Raw genomic sequence first — 13,786 nt, 5'->3', positions numbered from 1 at the left:
CAAACAAAATCTAACATTAAAGAGTCAAAGCGCCCAACTAAAGCAAACCCTGATCTCCATGATGGTGACTTAAATTGTGACACTCTTATTTTAACACTTTAACACTCTTGAGTATGGTCTCACATATACTGCCAGGAGAGTTAATTTAACACTGGAGTTAATAGGCTCGTTCGAGATGCATCGGCGCTGTGCAGACCGATTGGCATATGACATCAGAGTACAGAGAGAGCGATTCAAAAGCATTTGAAGTTGGCAGTTTTATACAAGTTTTGAACCACTGATTCAAAACAAAAGATCTGTAAAGCTTTGAAGCTTCATGAAGCAGTGTTTTGAAATCACACATCATTAGATATTGTTGAATAAAGTTGTTATTTTTTTTTTTTTTTTTTTTTTGGTGCACAAAAAGTATTCTCGTCACTTCATAACATTAAGGTTGAACCAATGTAGTCACATGAATATGTGTTTTAAATATGTCTTTAGTAGCTTTCTGGACATCTGAAAGTGTTAATTATCTTGCTGTCAATGGAGGCCTCACTGAGCCATTGGATTTCATCAAAAATATCTTAATTTGTGTTCTGAAAATGAACAAAGGTCTTACAGGTGTGGAACAAAATGAGGGTGAGTAATTAATGACAGAATTTTCATTTTTGGGTGGACTAACCCTTTAATTTGCAGGGGTTTGGGGACTATATTTGTGTATTTGCTTTTAAGTAATAGTACCTTATTTTATTTACATTCTATAAAGCCCAGTGAGCATGAAGAGGATGTGATCAAGGGTGTGGTGATTGGAATCCTAGTGGTTGTGGAAAATGTAATGGAACCTCTCCCAACGTCCTACAATGATGTTTCCCTGGTGATTGAGGAAGAAGTGGTAATGCGTCACCTTAGTGATATGCTTTTCCGAACCTGATGGGCCTGGTGTATGCATTAAACCTTGACTACGCAAAGGAAATAAAATTCATCTTTCGAGTGATACAGCATCCGTTTTATAGTTGGATCAGACTCTTGCACTGCAAAAGTTCACTCTTTGAAGAGCAGGTTGCTGCGATAAGACAGAAAACAAACAATCTTTTTTCCTACTGTTTAATTGTTGTACTGATTTAAAGTTTAAGAACATTGTTGTTTTAGATCTCATTGTTTTAGATGCAACATTGGTATTCTTGAATTTTTTTTCGAACTGACTCTTTTCTTGTTACCTCATCCTGTTTCCTCTTTCCTTCTCATGTTTCTACGATTGGGAATTGAATAAACGGTTTTTGAACAGTTTAATGTGAAGTTTTTTAACACAGCTTGTTGTGAATTCTTCATGTACACTTGTACCTGCAATGAAAATATCTGATAATGACAAGGAGAACTATTTGTACTATTTTGGCTCTAAGATGGGTCTGTGCATAGAGAAGTCTGCACGTGTTTATGTGAGCTGTGTATATGTGTTTTTCTTGTGTAGTGGTTTTATATCTTTGCAAGAGAACTCTTTGTGTCTGTGTTTTTGGATGCAACGTATCTGTTAAATAAAATAAATGTTGTGAGTTTCAATTTTGTATTTTTTTGTAGTTGTTGTTGTTGATTTCATAAATGTGGATCCAGATAGATATCCATAACTTCTTGACAAACGAATGAAGTCCAGTAAACTCAAATAGTTAATGTTGAGGGAAAAATAACTATTTTATGTCATTTAGACTTGGTTCATGTTTGGGTAAACATGAACAATTAACCCTCAAATGCATACCTCGGGTCTTTAGTGAGTCATTCACTACCCTCCTCCTCGTTCATTTTTTAAAGTTAGACATCAACCGTCTTGGTATTCCTTAATCAATTAATTATAAAGAATATAACAAGAAAAAAAAAACATAAAATTATAAAAGAATGCCTATTTTTGTATTTATTTTTTGTAAAAATTGTATAGGGTCGCTAACGACCCGAGGTGTGTATGAGTGTACGTATATTTTTTTCTGCACAACAATAATTGAATCTTAGATGACGGAATAAGTGCAATTCACCCTTATTCCACAAGGTGGCAATGTCTGATACACAATGCTGAAGTGATGACTCATTTAGACAGAAAACTAAATAATAAGAAAAACATGAAATGGCTCAACGATTTAATGCAGAGCAAGTACTGAACGCAATCAAATATGACTGTAACTGTTACTGGATGGATCTGGTGACGCTGTTAGCAAGCAAAAATTGATTTTGAAGATGTTGAAAATTATATAGTTTTGAGAATACATTTGAGATTGCGAATGGGCTCATATTCGTGACCTCAAACATAAAACTGGCCTATTAATTGCTGAATTTACTGGGAAATGAGCTCTGACGAAGACAGATATGATGGCATAAAACATCTGCTCAAATGGAGTCCTTTCAAGCTCCAAAAGGTAACAAAATATGATTTATTTTATTCTTCTGTAATTGTTACTCTAATATCAGAGGAGTTTTATATTATTGCGACAGGTAGAGATCCTTCCGTGTTAGATATAGATCCGGGTCGATAAAGACCCGAATATGTAAGAATGATTGGCGAAACAGTCATGCTTTTAAGGGTTAAGTTCAACCAATATGTTTTTCAGTTGACTTAACTAAAAATTCTAAATGCTCATTAACTGATACAGTATGTTGGCTCAATTTACTGCAAGTTATTTCAACAACTACATATAATTTGAGTGAACTTAACACCTAATGTTGGCTAAACTTAACTGAGTCAATGCAACAAGATGATTTGACTAAGTCAAGTTGTGTCAACAAATCATTTTTACAGTGTCTCTCTTTGAATGGGGAAACATCAAATTCTCAAAAGCTGTTCACTAAGCTTATGATTTAATTTCATATTTAAAATCACCAATGAATTCTGACAAAATCTGCCTCATACATTTTGTTTCTACCAGCCAATACGCATGTGCAGTCATATGCGTGCGTTGAACACTGACTGTTTCTATAGCAAACAGAGCTTCTAATGGCAGCTACAGTGACACAATGACTTTATCATTTGCCACATGGCTCTTTTAATTAGAAGGCGATACTTATTCCACCATATTGCACTTTCTCCCATTCTTAGTAAGAGTGCACCGTATATCTGTATATATAAAGTCTTTAATACACGCTTCCGAATTAAACACCTGATAGACAATATTGCTGCAGTGGGCTAGTCAATGTAGAATGTAACCTATGAAACTCTCTAGGTTTAAAGCTGGTATGAGAAAGAACCAAGACAAGAGGGAGAAAGACACTTAAGGGGGTAAAAGGAGAAGGCAGACAGGAGCGTTAAGGGTACACACAGCACACAGATCTGACAATGGCATCTATAAATAGTGAAGAGGATGGGAAATGTTGCCCTGTGTGATCCTGAATGATGTCTGTCATGTGACATGTATTCATAGAAATCTATCAGTTTTTTTTTTTCTTCTTTTTTCCCCCTATTTCTCTGTTTTCATATTTAGCAACACATTTTAACCATATTAAAGACATCCTAAATATCAAGTCAAAAATATTCCCAGGGCATCTTTAATGTAAACAACAACTGAAACCTGTTCAAAAGTGTCCACTAAAGTTCAGCCAACAGACGCATCTGCAGTCTCAGTAAATACAGCCAAAAACAACAGCGCCAGTTCTATCTGCAGTTCATTATGTTGCCGTTACGAAATACTGCATGATATTAATGAAGTCACGCTGTGTGGCAGGGTATGTTTATGAAATGTAATCTAAAACTTTGGTAAGGTTTAATGAGTTTTTCAGTCAAATTAATGTTAATAAAATGTGCAAACACTCTGTATTTCACGCCTTCACTTTTCTTCTCTAAACATTAGTAAGTGGCTTCAAATAAGATGCAAAACTTTCAGAGATGCCTTTTTTCTAGAGTTAAATGAATATTTGCCTCACCAAAGTTAACAACAAAATAAAAGTGACTTTCCTCCTAACTCCCTTAAAAATCCAGCACATCACTCTCTCTGCCCACACCAGTCACCCTAAATGAAAATGTACAAAAACTTTATGTTTAATAATGATTTTTTTATTGGTAAAAATAAGAAGTCACAACAGCACGCAACTGTAAATTTAGACAAACCTCAATAATCACCTCCAAATCACATCTCTTACTGGATGAGATCTATGGATAAAGAAGATTAAAGCATTTTGGAGAGGATCGATACGGGCTCCATTGCCAGGAGTGATAGAATGGCACAGTAATTTCCCGCATAAGAGGGTAATGGGAAAACGGGGTAGGTGTGGGGGTTTGAAGGATAGATATCAGCCTCTCTGGGTGCAGTGTAGTTATGATCACTGCAGGAATGAGGGCGTGGACTTCATTTGGATTTCTCTATTTGGAAACCATTCCTGGAGTGTCTCTTGTGTCCCATACAGACTATAGCGTTGTACATGATCATCTGATCATGATCAAGTGATAATAGCAGACATTTGCATTTTAATTTTAAATAGTTTTGAGATATTTGCTAAACGGATCAATAAGTCTTTATTCAGATTAGATATGGGGGAAATTATCAATTATAAATTATTTAAAAACATTATAATTATTAATAAATTATAAAACAAATTGCATTTTGAATAAAGAAAATTTTTTTTTTTTTTTTTGCATTGACATTGCTGTATTTTTATTTTTATTTATTTATTTATTTATTTATTTTTGCATTACTGAAATTAAGTTAATTAATGGGTTAGTTCACCCAAAAATGAAAATTCTGTCATTTATTACTCACCACCCTCATGCCGTTCCACATCCGTAAGACCTTCGTTAATCTTCGGGACGCAAATTAAGATATTTTTTGTTGAAATCCATGAGGTCTGCATAGGGAGCAATGAAATTTCCTTGCTCAAGATCCATAAAGGTACTAAAAACATATTTAAATCAGTTCATGTGAGTACAGTGGTTCAATATTAATATTATAAAGCGACGAGAATATTTTTTTTTAAAATCGGCCATCACTAAATAAGTCATTATTTTGTTTTTAAACAAAAAATATTCTTGTCGCTTTATAATATTAATATTGAACCACTGTACTCACATGAACTGATTTAAATATGTTTTTAGTACCTTTATGGATCTTGAGAGAGGAAATGTCATTGCTGGCTATGGAGGCCTCACGGAGCCATTGGATTTCAATAAAAATATCTTCATTTGTGTTCCGAAGATTAACGAAGGTCTTACGGATGTGGAACGGCATGAGGGTGAGTAATAAATGACATTATTTTCATTTTTGGGTGAACTAACCCTTTAAGTACATTTGTGCATTTTTTAAAAGATTTTTTTATTTTTTTATTTTTATTTATCTTGACAGCTGTCAAGATTATCCTCATTACATCAGTGAGAATGAGATTTTTTTCACATTTTTATAGTAATGATTATTTTATATACATGAAAATAGTAACAATTTCCAAAATCTTGTTCCTAAAATAATCTTAATTTTCATTATGCACAAACAAACGTTTGTTTGTTTGTTCGTTCATTTATGGATTTAATTTCACAGGGCATATAATGACCCAAATATATACACTGTAGACCACGTTCACACTGCAGCTAAATACGGTTGTCACTCCTCTTGTGAGTAGTTTACTTTTACACTTGATCTGTACATATGGTAATTTCCAGGAGTGACAAGTGCATGAGTAAATTCTACAACTGAATTTACTCTTGAAAAATTCAGGTTGTAACAATTGCATTTTCATTATACTTTTAAAGCAGCAGTTTAACAGAGCACAGTAAAACACATTTGATGGATGATAGTACTTAACTCTTTTCCAGTCAGCGTTTTTTTTTTTTTTTTTTTTTTTTTTTTATTTGACAGCCACTGGCAGCATTTTTGATAATTTTAACTTTCATGGGCCCAGAATATTTTGTTGTATGAATATCTGAACATGCAATATATCAAAAGAAAGAATGGAACCTCTTTTTATCACTTTTTTTTTTATTTCAAAGACTACAACATGCATAAGCAATGCTTTTATCACTTGTTTCTGCTTCGTTTTGCATGTTTTGATGCAGAGATTCTGTAGTCTTTTAGAAGTTGTGCAGTTGCGCCCCGTACTGTAAAACAGTGAAAACACAGAATGCTGGAAAATTCTGTCAATGCTGGGGAAAGAGTTAATACTAATCTTAATTTGGTTAAAATGGGGTTAAAATATTGGCATCATTTAGCTAGAGGAGTGAGAAACTGCTATGGTTTCACTATGTCAGGAAGAAATCACTACTTGTACACACATTTGTACATCTTTACATCTTTCACTCCTGCAAATAATAGAGGATGTGACTCCCAAAACTCTGCAGTGCATGTGTACATGGCTGTATAAACTTGTTTTGCAGCGCACACTACATCTCTGTCCCTGTAGACCTCCCTCATAACCCAAATACAGTAGGAACTCAATTGTTATGACTAATGCCGCCCACTGTAAGCATACAATGACATAACACAGGAGATAAAAAGCAATCCTTGGGGCCACACATGTATCATTTGGCCTAAAGTGGCTTGATTTCTAATCTTTAAACACCATGCTTCCTGTTATGGAACACCTAGTAAAATTCCCTTATGAGGAGCTTGCTTGCAAACATCTAAAATCCCAAGTGAAAAAAAAAGTAAACTCTTTTTCATGACAATTTTTTTTATGAAGTCAGTGTGGATGCTCTTGGAGTTGTGTAACTCCCTGAGGTAGAGAAGCTACTGTGTCCAATGACACAAAACACCATTAAACAAGCTTTCACCAGAGAGCTTTTCTATTGTAAAATATATAATAAATTATTGCAATCAACTGCTAAATGGAGTGCTTTTATTTAGCATATCATTATACTTTACTGGAGTGAGAACACGTAGATAACATTTAGCCTTTAGCTATATTAATTAAATTCATTAACCATTTCAGTCGTATCCAACTCTTGGTGATTCTATGGGCCATCTCTTGCCATACACTATCCATTAATTTTCTTGGCAATGATTTTTTTTAGGGGTAGATTACAGGTTCTTTCCCAACCCTCCCCATTACATGGCTTGGGACTCTCTCTCACATGCACACGGACAACAACTTGTCCACCGCTTCCACTTCTGCCCAAGACAAAGAATGTGGGCCACAGACCTTTGGTTTCATAGGTCAAAGGTAACATTTCTGCTTAAGATGGGTGCCGACTGAAATTGGACTTTTGATTTGTTTCGCCCAGTGCTCTTCCTGTGACTACACATTTAAATGTTTGGTTTCATTTTTACACTGCACCTATACTACATGTTTTTGAATTGTGTAGCAAACCGGAGCAAACTCACATAGACACAGCAACATGCAAACTTCACTAAGAAAGGCGTCCTGGCTATTTAGGAACAAGATGTTGGGAAGCAGTGAGAAAGTCTCAGAGACAGAAAAGTAAGTAAACATAAAATCTTGAGTTATGATGTCCAAAAAAAAAAAAGATCCCCTATTAGATGGTAAAGTGTGACACCTGTTTGGTTGCCTTTACATTTAGCAATAAAATAAAATAAAAAATAAAAATGCATTTTGCATTTCATGCAATTTGGCTGTTCATTTACATGGCAACAGCATTTTGGCGGCCTGAAAACACAAACTTTTGAAAACTGGTTCCAAAATGCATGTTTTTGAAAATGATACCGTTATCATCTCTGTGTAATGAACAAAAATGCAAATCTGTGAAAACGATGATGACATACACATGCGTATTACATGTGCAGTCTAGAGGCATGTGCGTTTGGCGCAAGTGCTCTGTAAAAGAATGCATATGTGCGCAGGCACTTAGTCTTTCGTTACAAAGTGACATCTCCAACTACTGACCTGGAATGCATAATACTGCGTTTTTAGTCATTTTTTGACAGTATTGTCATGTATACAAAGAAAAACTTTGTTTATTTATTTATTTATTATTATTATTTTTAAATCAGTGTCATGTAAATGTACCCTTAATATGATGGGCAGGAGGAACACTGTCCAGTCCTTGAATTCTTTTTAAATTGGTGCAAAAAAAAAAAAAATCAAATCTCTTTCTAAACATCTCCAAAACAAAGGAAATGTCTATTGATTTTAGAGAGCAGAAATTATGTTTTAATTAGTGGGCAGCCAATACAATCAGTCAAAAATGTATAAATATCTTGGTGTACTTGACAATAAGCTTAAATGGGATATGTGGATTGATCGTATATTGTAAGTATGAAGCCACAACAAAGAATGTATTTCTTAAAGAAATGACTTTCCTGTAATGTCCATAACAGAATGTTTATGATGTTTTCATCAAAAGTGTTATGACATTCTGTATTATTTGTTGGTATAGAAAAGCTATACAGAAGAAATCTGTAGGAGAAGTGGTAACAATGACAAGTAAATTGTTAAGTACTATGTAACCATGCATACAAAATATCTATAAAGAGAGTGTTAAATAAGGCAAATAATATTGTAAACGATAAGAGGCATCCTCTGCCTCTGCTTTTGATCTGTTGCCGATGGCATTGCAGGTCCCCTCTTGGCTTGCTTTTTTTCCTTTTTTTTTTAATGCATATTTGAAGTTATATTATGAAAAAAAGACCAGAAACACTGCTCCCCTTTTGGCCAGTGTAGAGTGACAGTCCCGTTAGTAATATAGACGTGCATGTGTGTGTGTGTGTGTTTTAACTGTTCTACTGCTTCTACCTGTGTTGTTGTTGTTTAATTATTGAAAAGCAATCCGCAAAATTATACTGTAACATGTATAGTATATGCATATTGTATAGCCCACATTCATACATTTATTTTTGTTTATATAGCCTTCAAATTCACACATTGTTTAGAAGGAAAACACTGGGCAAAATGTGAAGTAAGGTTTCTTTTTTCAATAACATACAAGAAATAGATTATGCTTTTTTTTTATCCAATGAAAAGAAAAATGAAATCAAAGTAATCCATTGTTGTAATTAGCTTCAGCACTAATTAATATTAATAATTGGAATAAACAATTCCTCTGCCAAGTAATTTAGTAAAGTGGCCTAACTGGGGGTCGTTTGTGGTTGCCAGGCAGCATTGCAATTTGTCTCATTAATATATTCCACTTCAAACGTGCCTTATCAAACACAATTCAGAGTCAGATCTGTTTAATAAAATCATTCAAGTCGAAACTTCAATATCACAAAACCATATAAGGAAAATAATCAAAGTTATGTATACAGCACATGCATTAAGTAATCAGGGCCGCTCCTACCTTAAATGTTTTGTTAAGCGCAATGGCGGTTCAGTGTGATGGCAGTAAATGAGAGAAATGTCTTTGCTGTCAACCAGCAGCCAAAAATAGACACAATTAAGGAGAAGCAGACGAAGGATGACTGGAGAATGTCCTTCCCCTTTGATGACAACCTAATGACTTCTACTTATCATCAGAGGAAGAAGCGGGAGATTGCAGTGTCACACTTGCTGGAACCAGCGACACGCGGCCTAGGTGTCACACCAGCAGATTCATTAGTGTTAAACATCATTATCTGGCATGACGTTTGTCTGCGGGCTTTTGGCCATTCATCACAGTTCTTAATGTCATCATCATCATCATTACAGCAATTATATTCCATAACCATAACAATTACCATCTATAGCCAAGCTATCAATAATGAAGGCACACTGGAAACGCCATTGCGCCATGACTAATCCGGTAAAAAGCCTGTGCCTTCAAAATAAGGCTGACTTTGTGACCCGCACATATTGATGTTTTTATTTTCAAACCTTCCAAAGCCATTTAGAGGTGCTGAACATAGGTGGGCCCTGAAAATAGAAGTGTGTGAGGTGAATTCAAAGAGAATCATCCAGGATTGAACCGCTCTGGTCTCTTGAGAGAAGCTGTGCGAGTGTGAGGCTGAGGAAATGGCTGGATTCAGATGGAATGAAAGAGAAACATGCTTTGGTCTTCTATTGAATGTGCCAGCTCACTTACACCCAGTGGAGAACTCTGGGAAATGGGTGTATGCAAACATTCACCTGAAAATAGCAGAACAACAACTAGCCTCTATCTCCTGGGTACACATTGCTTCTTAACAGCATTTCATTGATTTGGTGTGATTACGGTCCAACCTGTTGAAAAAGAAAAAAAAAAAGTCCCAATGGTGAATGTTTAGTTTTATGTGTTTAATATTTCAGGCTTTTAATATTGTGAAATGCACTTTTTGGTCAAAATTCTTGTTCTGTTTGAAGTAAATATTCTCTTATGTTTTAAGTCAAAAAAAAAAAAAAAAAAGTGTCAAAATATCCTATCTGTGCATTAGATCTTATGGTGTAAATGCAGCCAAATGACATTTACCTTTTATATATATATATATATATATATATATATATATATATATATATATATATATATATATATAATATATAAAAAGAGCAATCCATGTGATCGCAAATTTCACTTGAAGGCAAAAGATTTCCCTATGCAGATTTTGCAATGGACAGACTAGACATGACAAGTATTTTGCTGAAGAATATGAAACAACAGGGTTGACTATGATTTTTCCAACCCGATGTCAAGGCAATTCGTTCATATTTTACGATGTGGCTAATTCGTTCGAATACGTATTCGTACGTTTTTTGCTAAATCATAGTTATTATACGAGTTGCCAAATTCGTATGAATTCGTACAAATGACATACCCCTAACCCCGTCCCTAAACCTACCCATCACTGGGGTTTAGACAAATCGTATGAATTAGTACGAGTGAGGTAAAATACGTAAAATACATACGAATTGGTTGTGAGATAGTGTTGGATTTTTCCCTAATGACAAACAAAACATTTCACAACGGGATCAAGTTGGTCCTGCTGTATTGACTAACAAAAAGCTGCTTAGTTTGAAATTGCCTTCTCTAAGTTTTCTCTGACAAATGCTTGCTTAAAAGGTTAATTCACCCAAAAATGAAAATTCTGTCATTTATTACTCGCTCTCGTGTCGTTCCACATCCATAAGACCTTCGTTCATCCTCGGAACACAAATTAAGATCTTTTTGATGAAGTCTGAGAGGTTTCTGTCTCTCCATAGAGATCCACGCAACTAACACTTCAAGGTCCAGAAAGGTAGGAAAAAGACAAAATCAATTTTATGAAGCAATGTGAGTGCTTTGTTTGTGCAAAAAAAAAAAAAATATTTACCACTTTATTTACAAAATAATATCCAAAGCGTGTTCACACAACAATGCCAGTTCTCGCGTGAACACAAATGCATGCTTCGTGATGCTCTTGTGAACACTCACACTTGTGCATTGAGTTGACGTGCAAATCTGAATACAACATGCATGCGTCGTGAAGCTCTCATGAACGTGCATTGCAGATTAATAGGCTTGTTCGACTTGATGCAGCGTCGCACAGACTGATCGGCGGCTGACTTGAAGCAGTGCATGCTGGTAAGAAATTTTGTCCGACTTGAGACAGGGCTGACGCCATGTGACTGTGACGTATGACATCAAAGTACCGCAAGAGCGATTCGAGATCAGCAGAAAGTGTCCGACTTCACGTCTCCGTTTTCAGCTCCTCCCCGCCTGCACGGTTACTTTCAGCCGCAGCTGATGTCGAACACACCTAATCTTTTTGTAAGTAAAGTGGTAAATTATGTTTTTTGCACAAACATAGCACCCACATCGCTTTATAAAATTGAGTTTAAGCCACTGGAGTCACATGGAGTACTTTAAAGGTGCCATCGAATTGAAAATTGAATTTACCTCGGCATAGTTGAAGTAGAGTTCAGTACATGGAAATGACATACAGTGAGTCTCAAACTCCTTTGTTTCCTCCTTCTTATATAAATCTCATTTGTTTAAAAGACCTCCGAAAAACAGGCGAATCTCAACATAACACCAACTGTTACGTAACAGTCGGGGTGTACGCCCCCAATATTTGCATATGCCAGCCCATGTTCAAGGCATTACACAAGGCAGTATTAAAGTCTGGATCTGTGCACAGCAGAATCATCAAACTAGGTAATCAAGTAAGGACAATAGCGAAAAATGGCAGATGGAGCGATAATAACTGACATGATCCATGATAACATGATATTTTTAGTGATGTTTGTAAATTGTCTTTCTAAATGTTTCGTTAGCATTTTGCTAATGTACCGTTAAATGTGGTTAAAGTTACCATCTTTTCTTACTGTATTCATGGAGACAAGAGAGCCGTCGCTATTTTCATTTTTAAACACTTGCAGTCTGTATAATTCATAAACACAACTTAATTCTTTATAAATCTCTCCAACAGTGTAGCATTAGCTGTTAGCCACAGAGCACAGACTCAAACTCATTCAGAATCAAATGTAAACATCCAAATAAATACCATACTTAAGCGATTAGACATGCTGCATGACGAAAACTTTGTAAAGATCCATTTTGAGGGTTATATTAGCTGTGTGAACTTTGTTTATGCAATGATAGAGTCGAGAGCTCAGGAGGGGGCGGAGAGCGCGAGCAATTAAAGGGGCTGCAGCCTGAATTGGTGCATTTCTAATTATGCCTCAAAATAGGCAGTTAAAGAAATTAATTTTAAAAAAATCTATGGGGTATTTCGAGCTGCAACTTCACAGACACATTCAGGGGACACCTTAGACTTATATTACATCTTGTAAAAAAACGTTCGACGGCACCTTTAATAATGTATTTTTCCGACCTTTCTGGACCTTGGAGTGGTAGTTGAGTTGGATCTATATGGAGAGACCGTAACCTCTCAGACTTCATCAAAAATATCTTAATTTTTGTTCTGAAGATGAACAAAGGTCTTGTGGATGTGGAATGACACAAGGGTTAGTAATAAAATACAGAATTTTCATTTTTGGGTTAACTAACCCTTTAGGTTTAACTAATGTCACTGAACTGTCTATATGTCATTAATATTTGTAGCATGGCAGACTCAGGGAGAGTCGAATGATCCAGAAGCAGGGATGTATTGTAGTAACAGGGTGAATATCAGGTTTCTAAGCTAGGTAACAGAGTCCAGGGTCAAACACCAAGAAAGCAGTCCAATATACAATCCAATACACAAGGTGCAGAGGGGACTAAGCTACTTGAATAGGAATTAATAAACATGTGACAGGAACTGAGAAGAAAGTTCAATATTCTGGTGAGGGCGTCCTCTGGTGGTTAGGAGGGGTAACCTCAGGTTGGGATGTTACAATATTAATTAAACAAAAATACTGATAAGAAAAAAAAGAAAACTACCCACTGTTTGACTGTTTAGTTGAATAATTACTTGACATAATTACTTGAAATGTTTACTTAATTGAGAAATACTTTAAATTATAACTTAATATGAACATTTTAATTAAAAATTTGAGTTAGTTCACCAAAAATGAAAATTTTGTCATAATTTGAATGATGAACGAAGGTCTAACGGGTTTGGAAAGACATGAGTAAATGATGACAGAATTTTTTATTTTTGGGTGAACTAACCCTTTAATATCATTTTATTATTTATAATATTTTATTTATGAACTTCATAAATAAATCATTATAGCATTTTGCTGTGGTATGGGTTATAGTGGAGCTAGTGCACATGCTCTGGTGCATTGAGCCGTGGCATTCATACGGGTGATTTGAGTTTAAATCAATTTTGCAATATTTCGAGATTCCATTCCTCCCTCTTCTCTTCACTATCCTATCAATAAAAGTGGCCAAAAAGGTCATAAATAAATAAACACAGTTGCTGTTAGTATTAGATCACATGCATGACTCGCATAAAAAAAAAAAAAAAAAAAAAAAAAAAAAAACTTCTGAATGTGTGTAATTTCATTGGAACTCAAATGTTTTAATCCATTAGTGTAAATAAGTAATTGATAAAACCTGGAATTAACTACAGAGGACCCA

At 35.1% G+C, this 13,786-nt stretch overlaps 1 protein-coding gene across 6 annotated transcripts in view; it reads right to left on the bottom strand.

Annotated features, from left to right (window-relative positions):
- cntn5 (contactin 5) overlaps nucleotides 1-13,786 on the bottom strand; it is a 405,703-nt gene that overhangs the window by 319,950 nt on the left and 71,967 nt on the right. For 4 of the 6 annotated variants that reach the window (XM_048168025.1, XM_048168027.1, XM_048168026.1 and 1 more), the window contains one exon: nucleotides 9,934-10,026. The exons of the other annotated variants lie outside the window; for them this stretch is intronic. In XM_048168025.1, the coding sequence (XP_048023982.1) occupies nucleotides 9,934-9,980 (47 nt within the window). In that variant the 5' untranslated portion in view covers nucleotides 9,981-10,026. Of the gene's footprint in view, nucleotides 1-9,933; nucleotides 10,027-13,786 lie in introns of those variants that run through there. 6 annotated transcript variants of the gene reach the window in all.

This window comes from Megalobrama amblycephala, linkage group LG19, assembly GCF_018812025.1.
Source record: "Megalobrama amblycephala isolate DHTTF-2021 linkage group LG19, ASM1881202v1, whole genome shotgun sequence".
Lineage (NCBI taxonomy): Eukaryota > Metazoa > Chordata > Actinopteri > Cypriniformes > Xenocyprididae > Megalobrama > Megalobrama amblycephala.
This window is presented reverse-complemented; position numbering and strand designations above follow the sequence as displayed.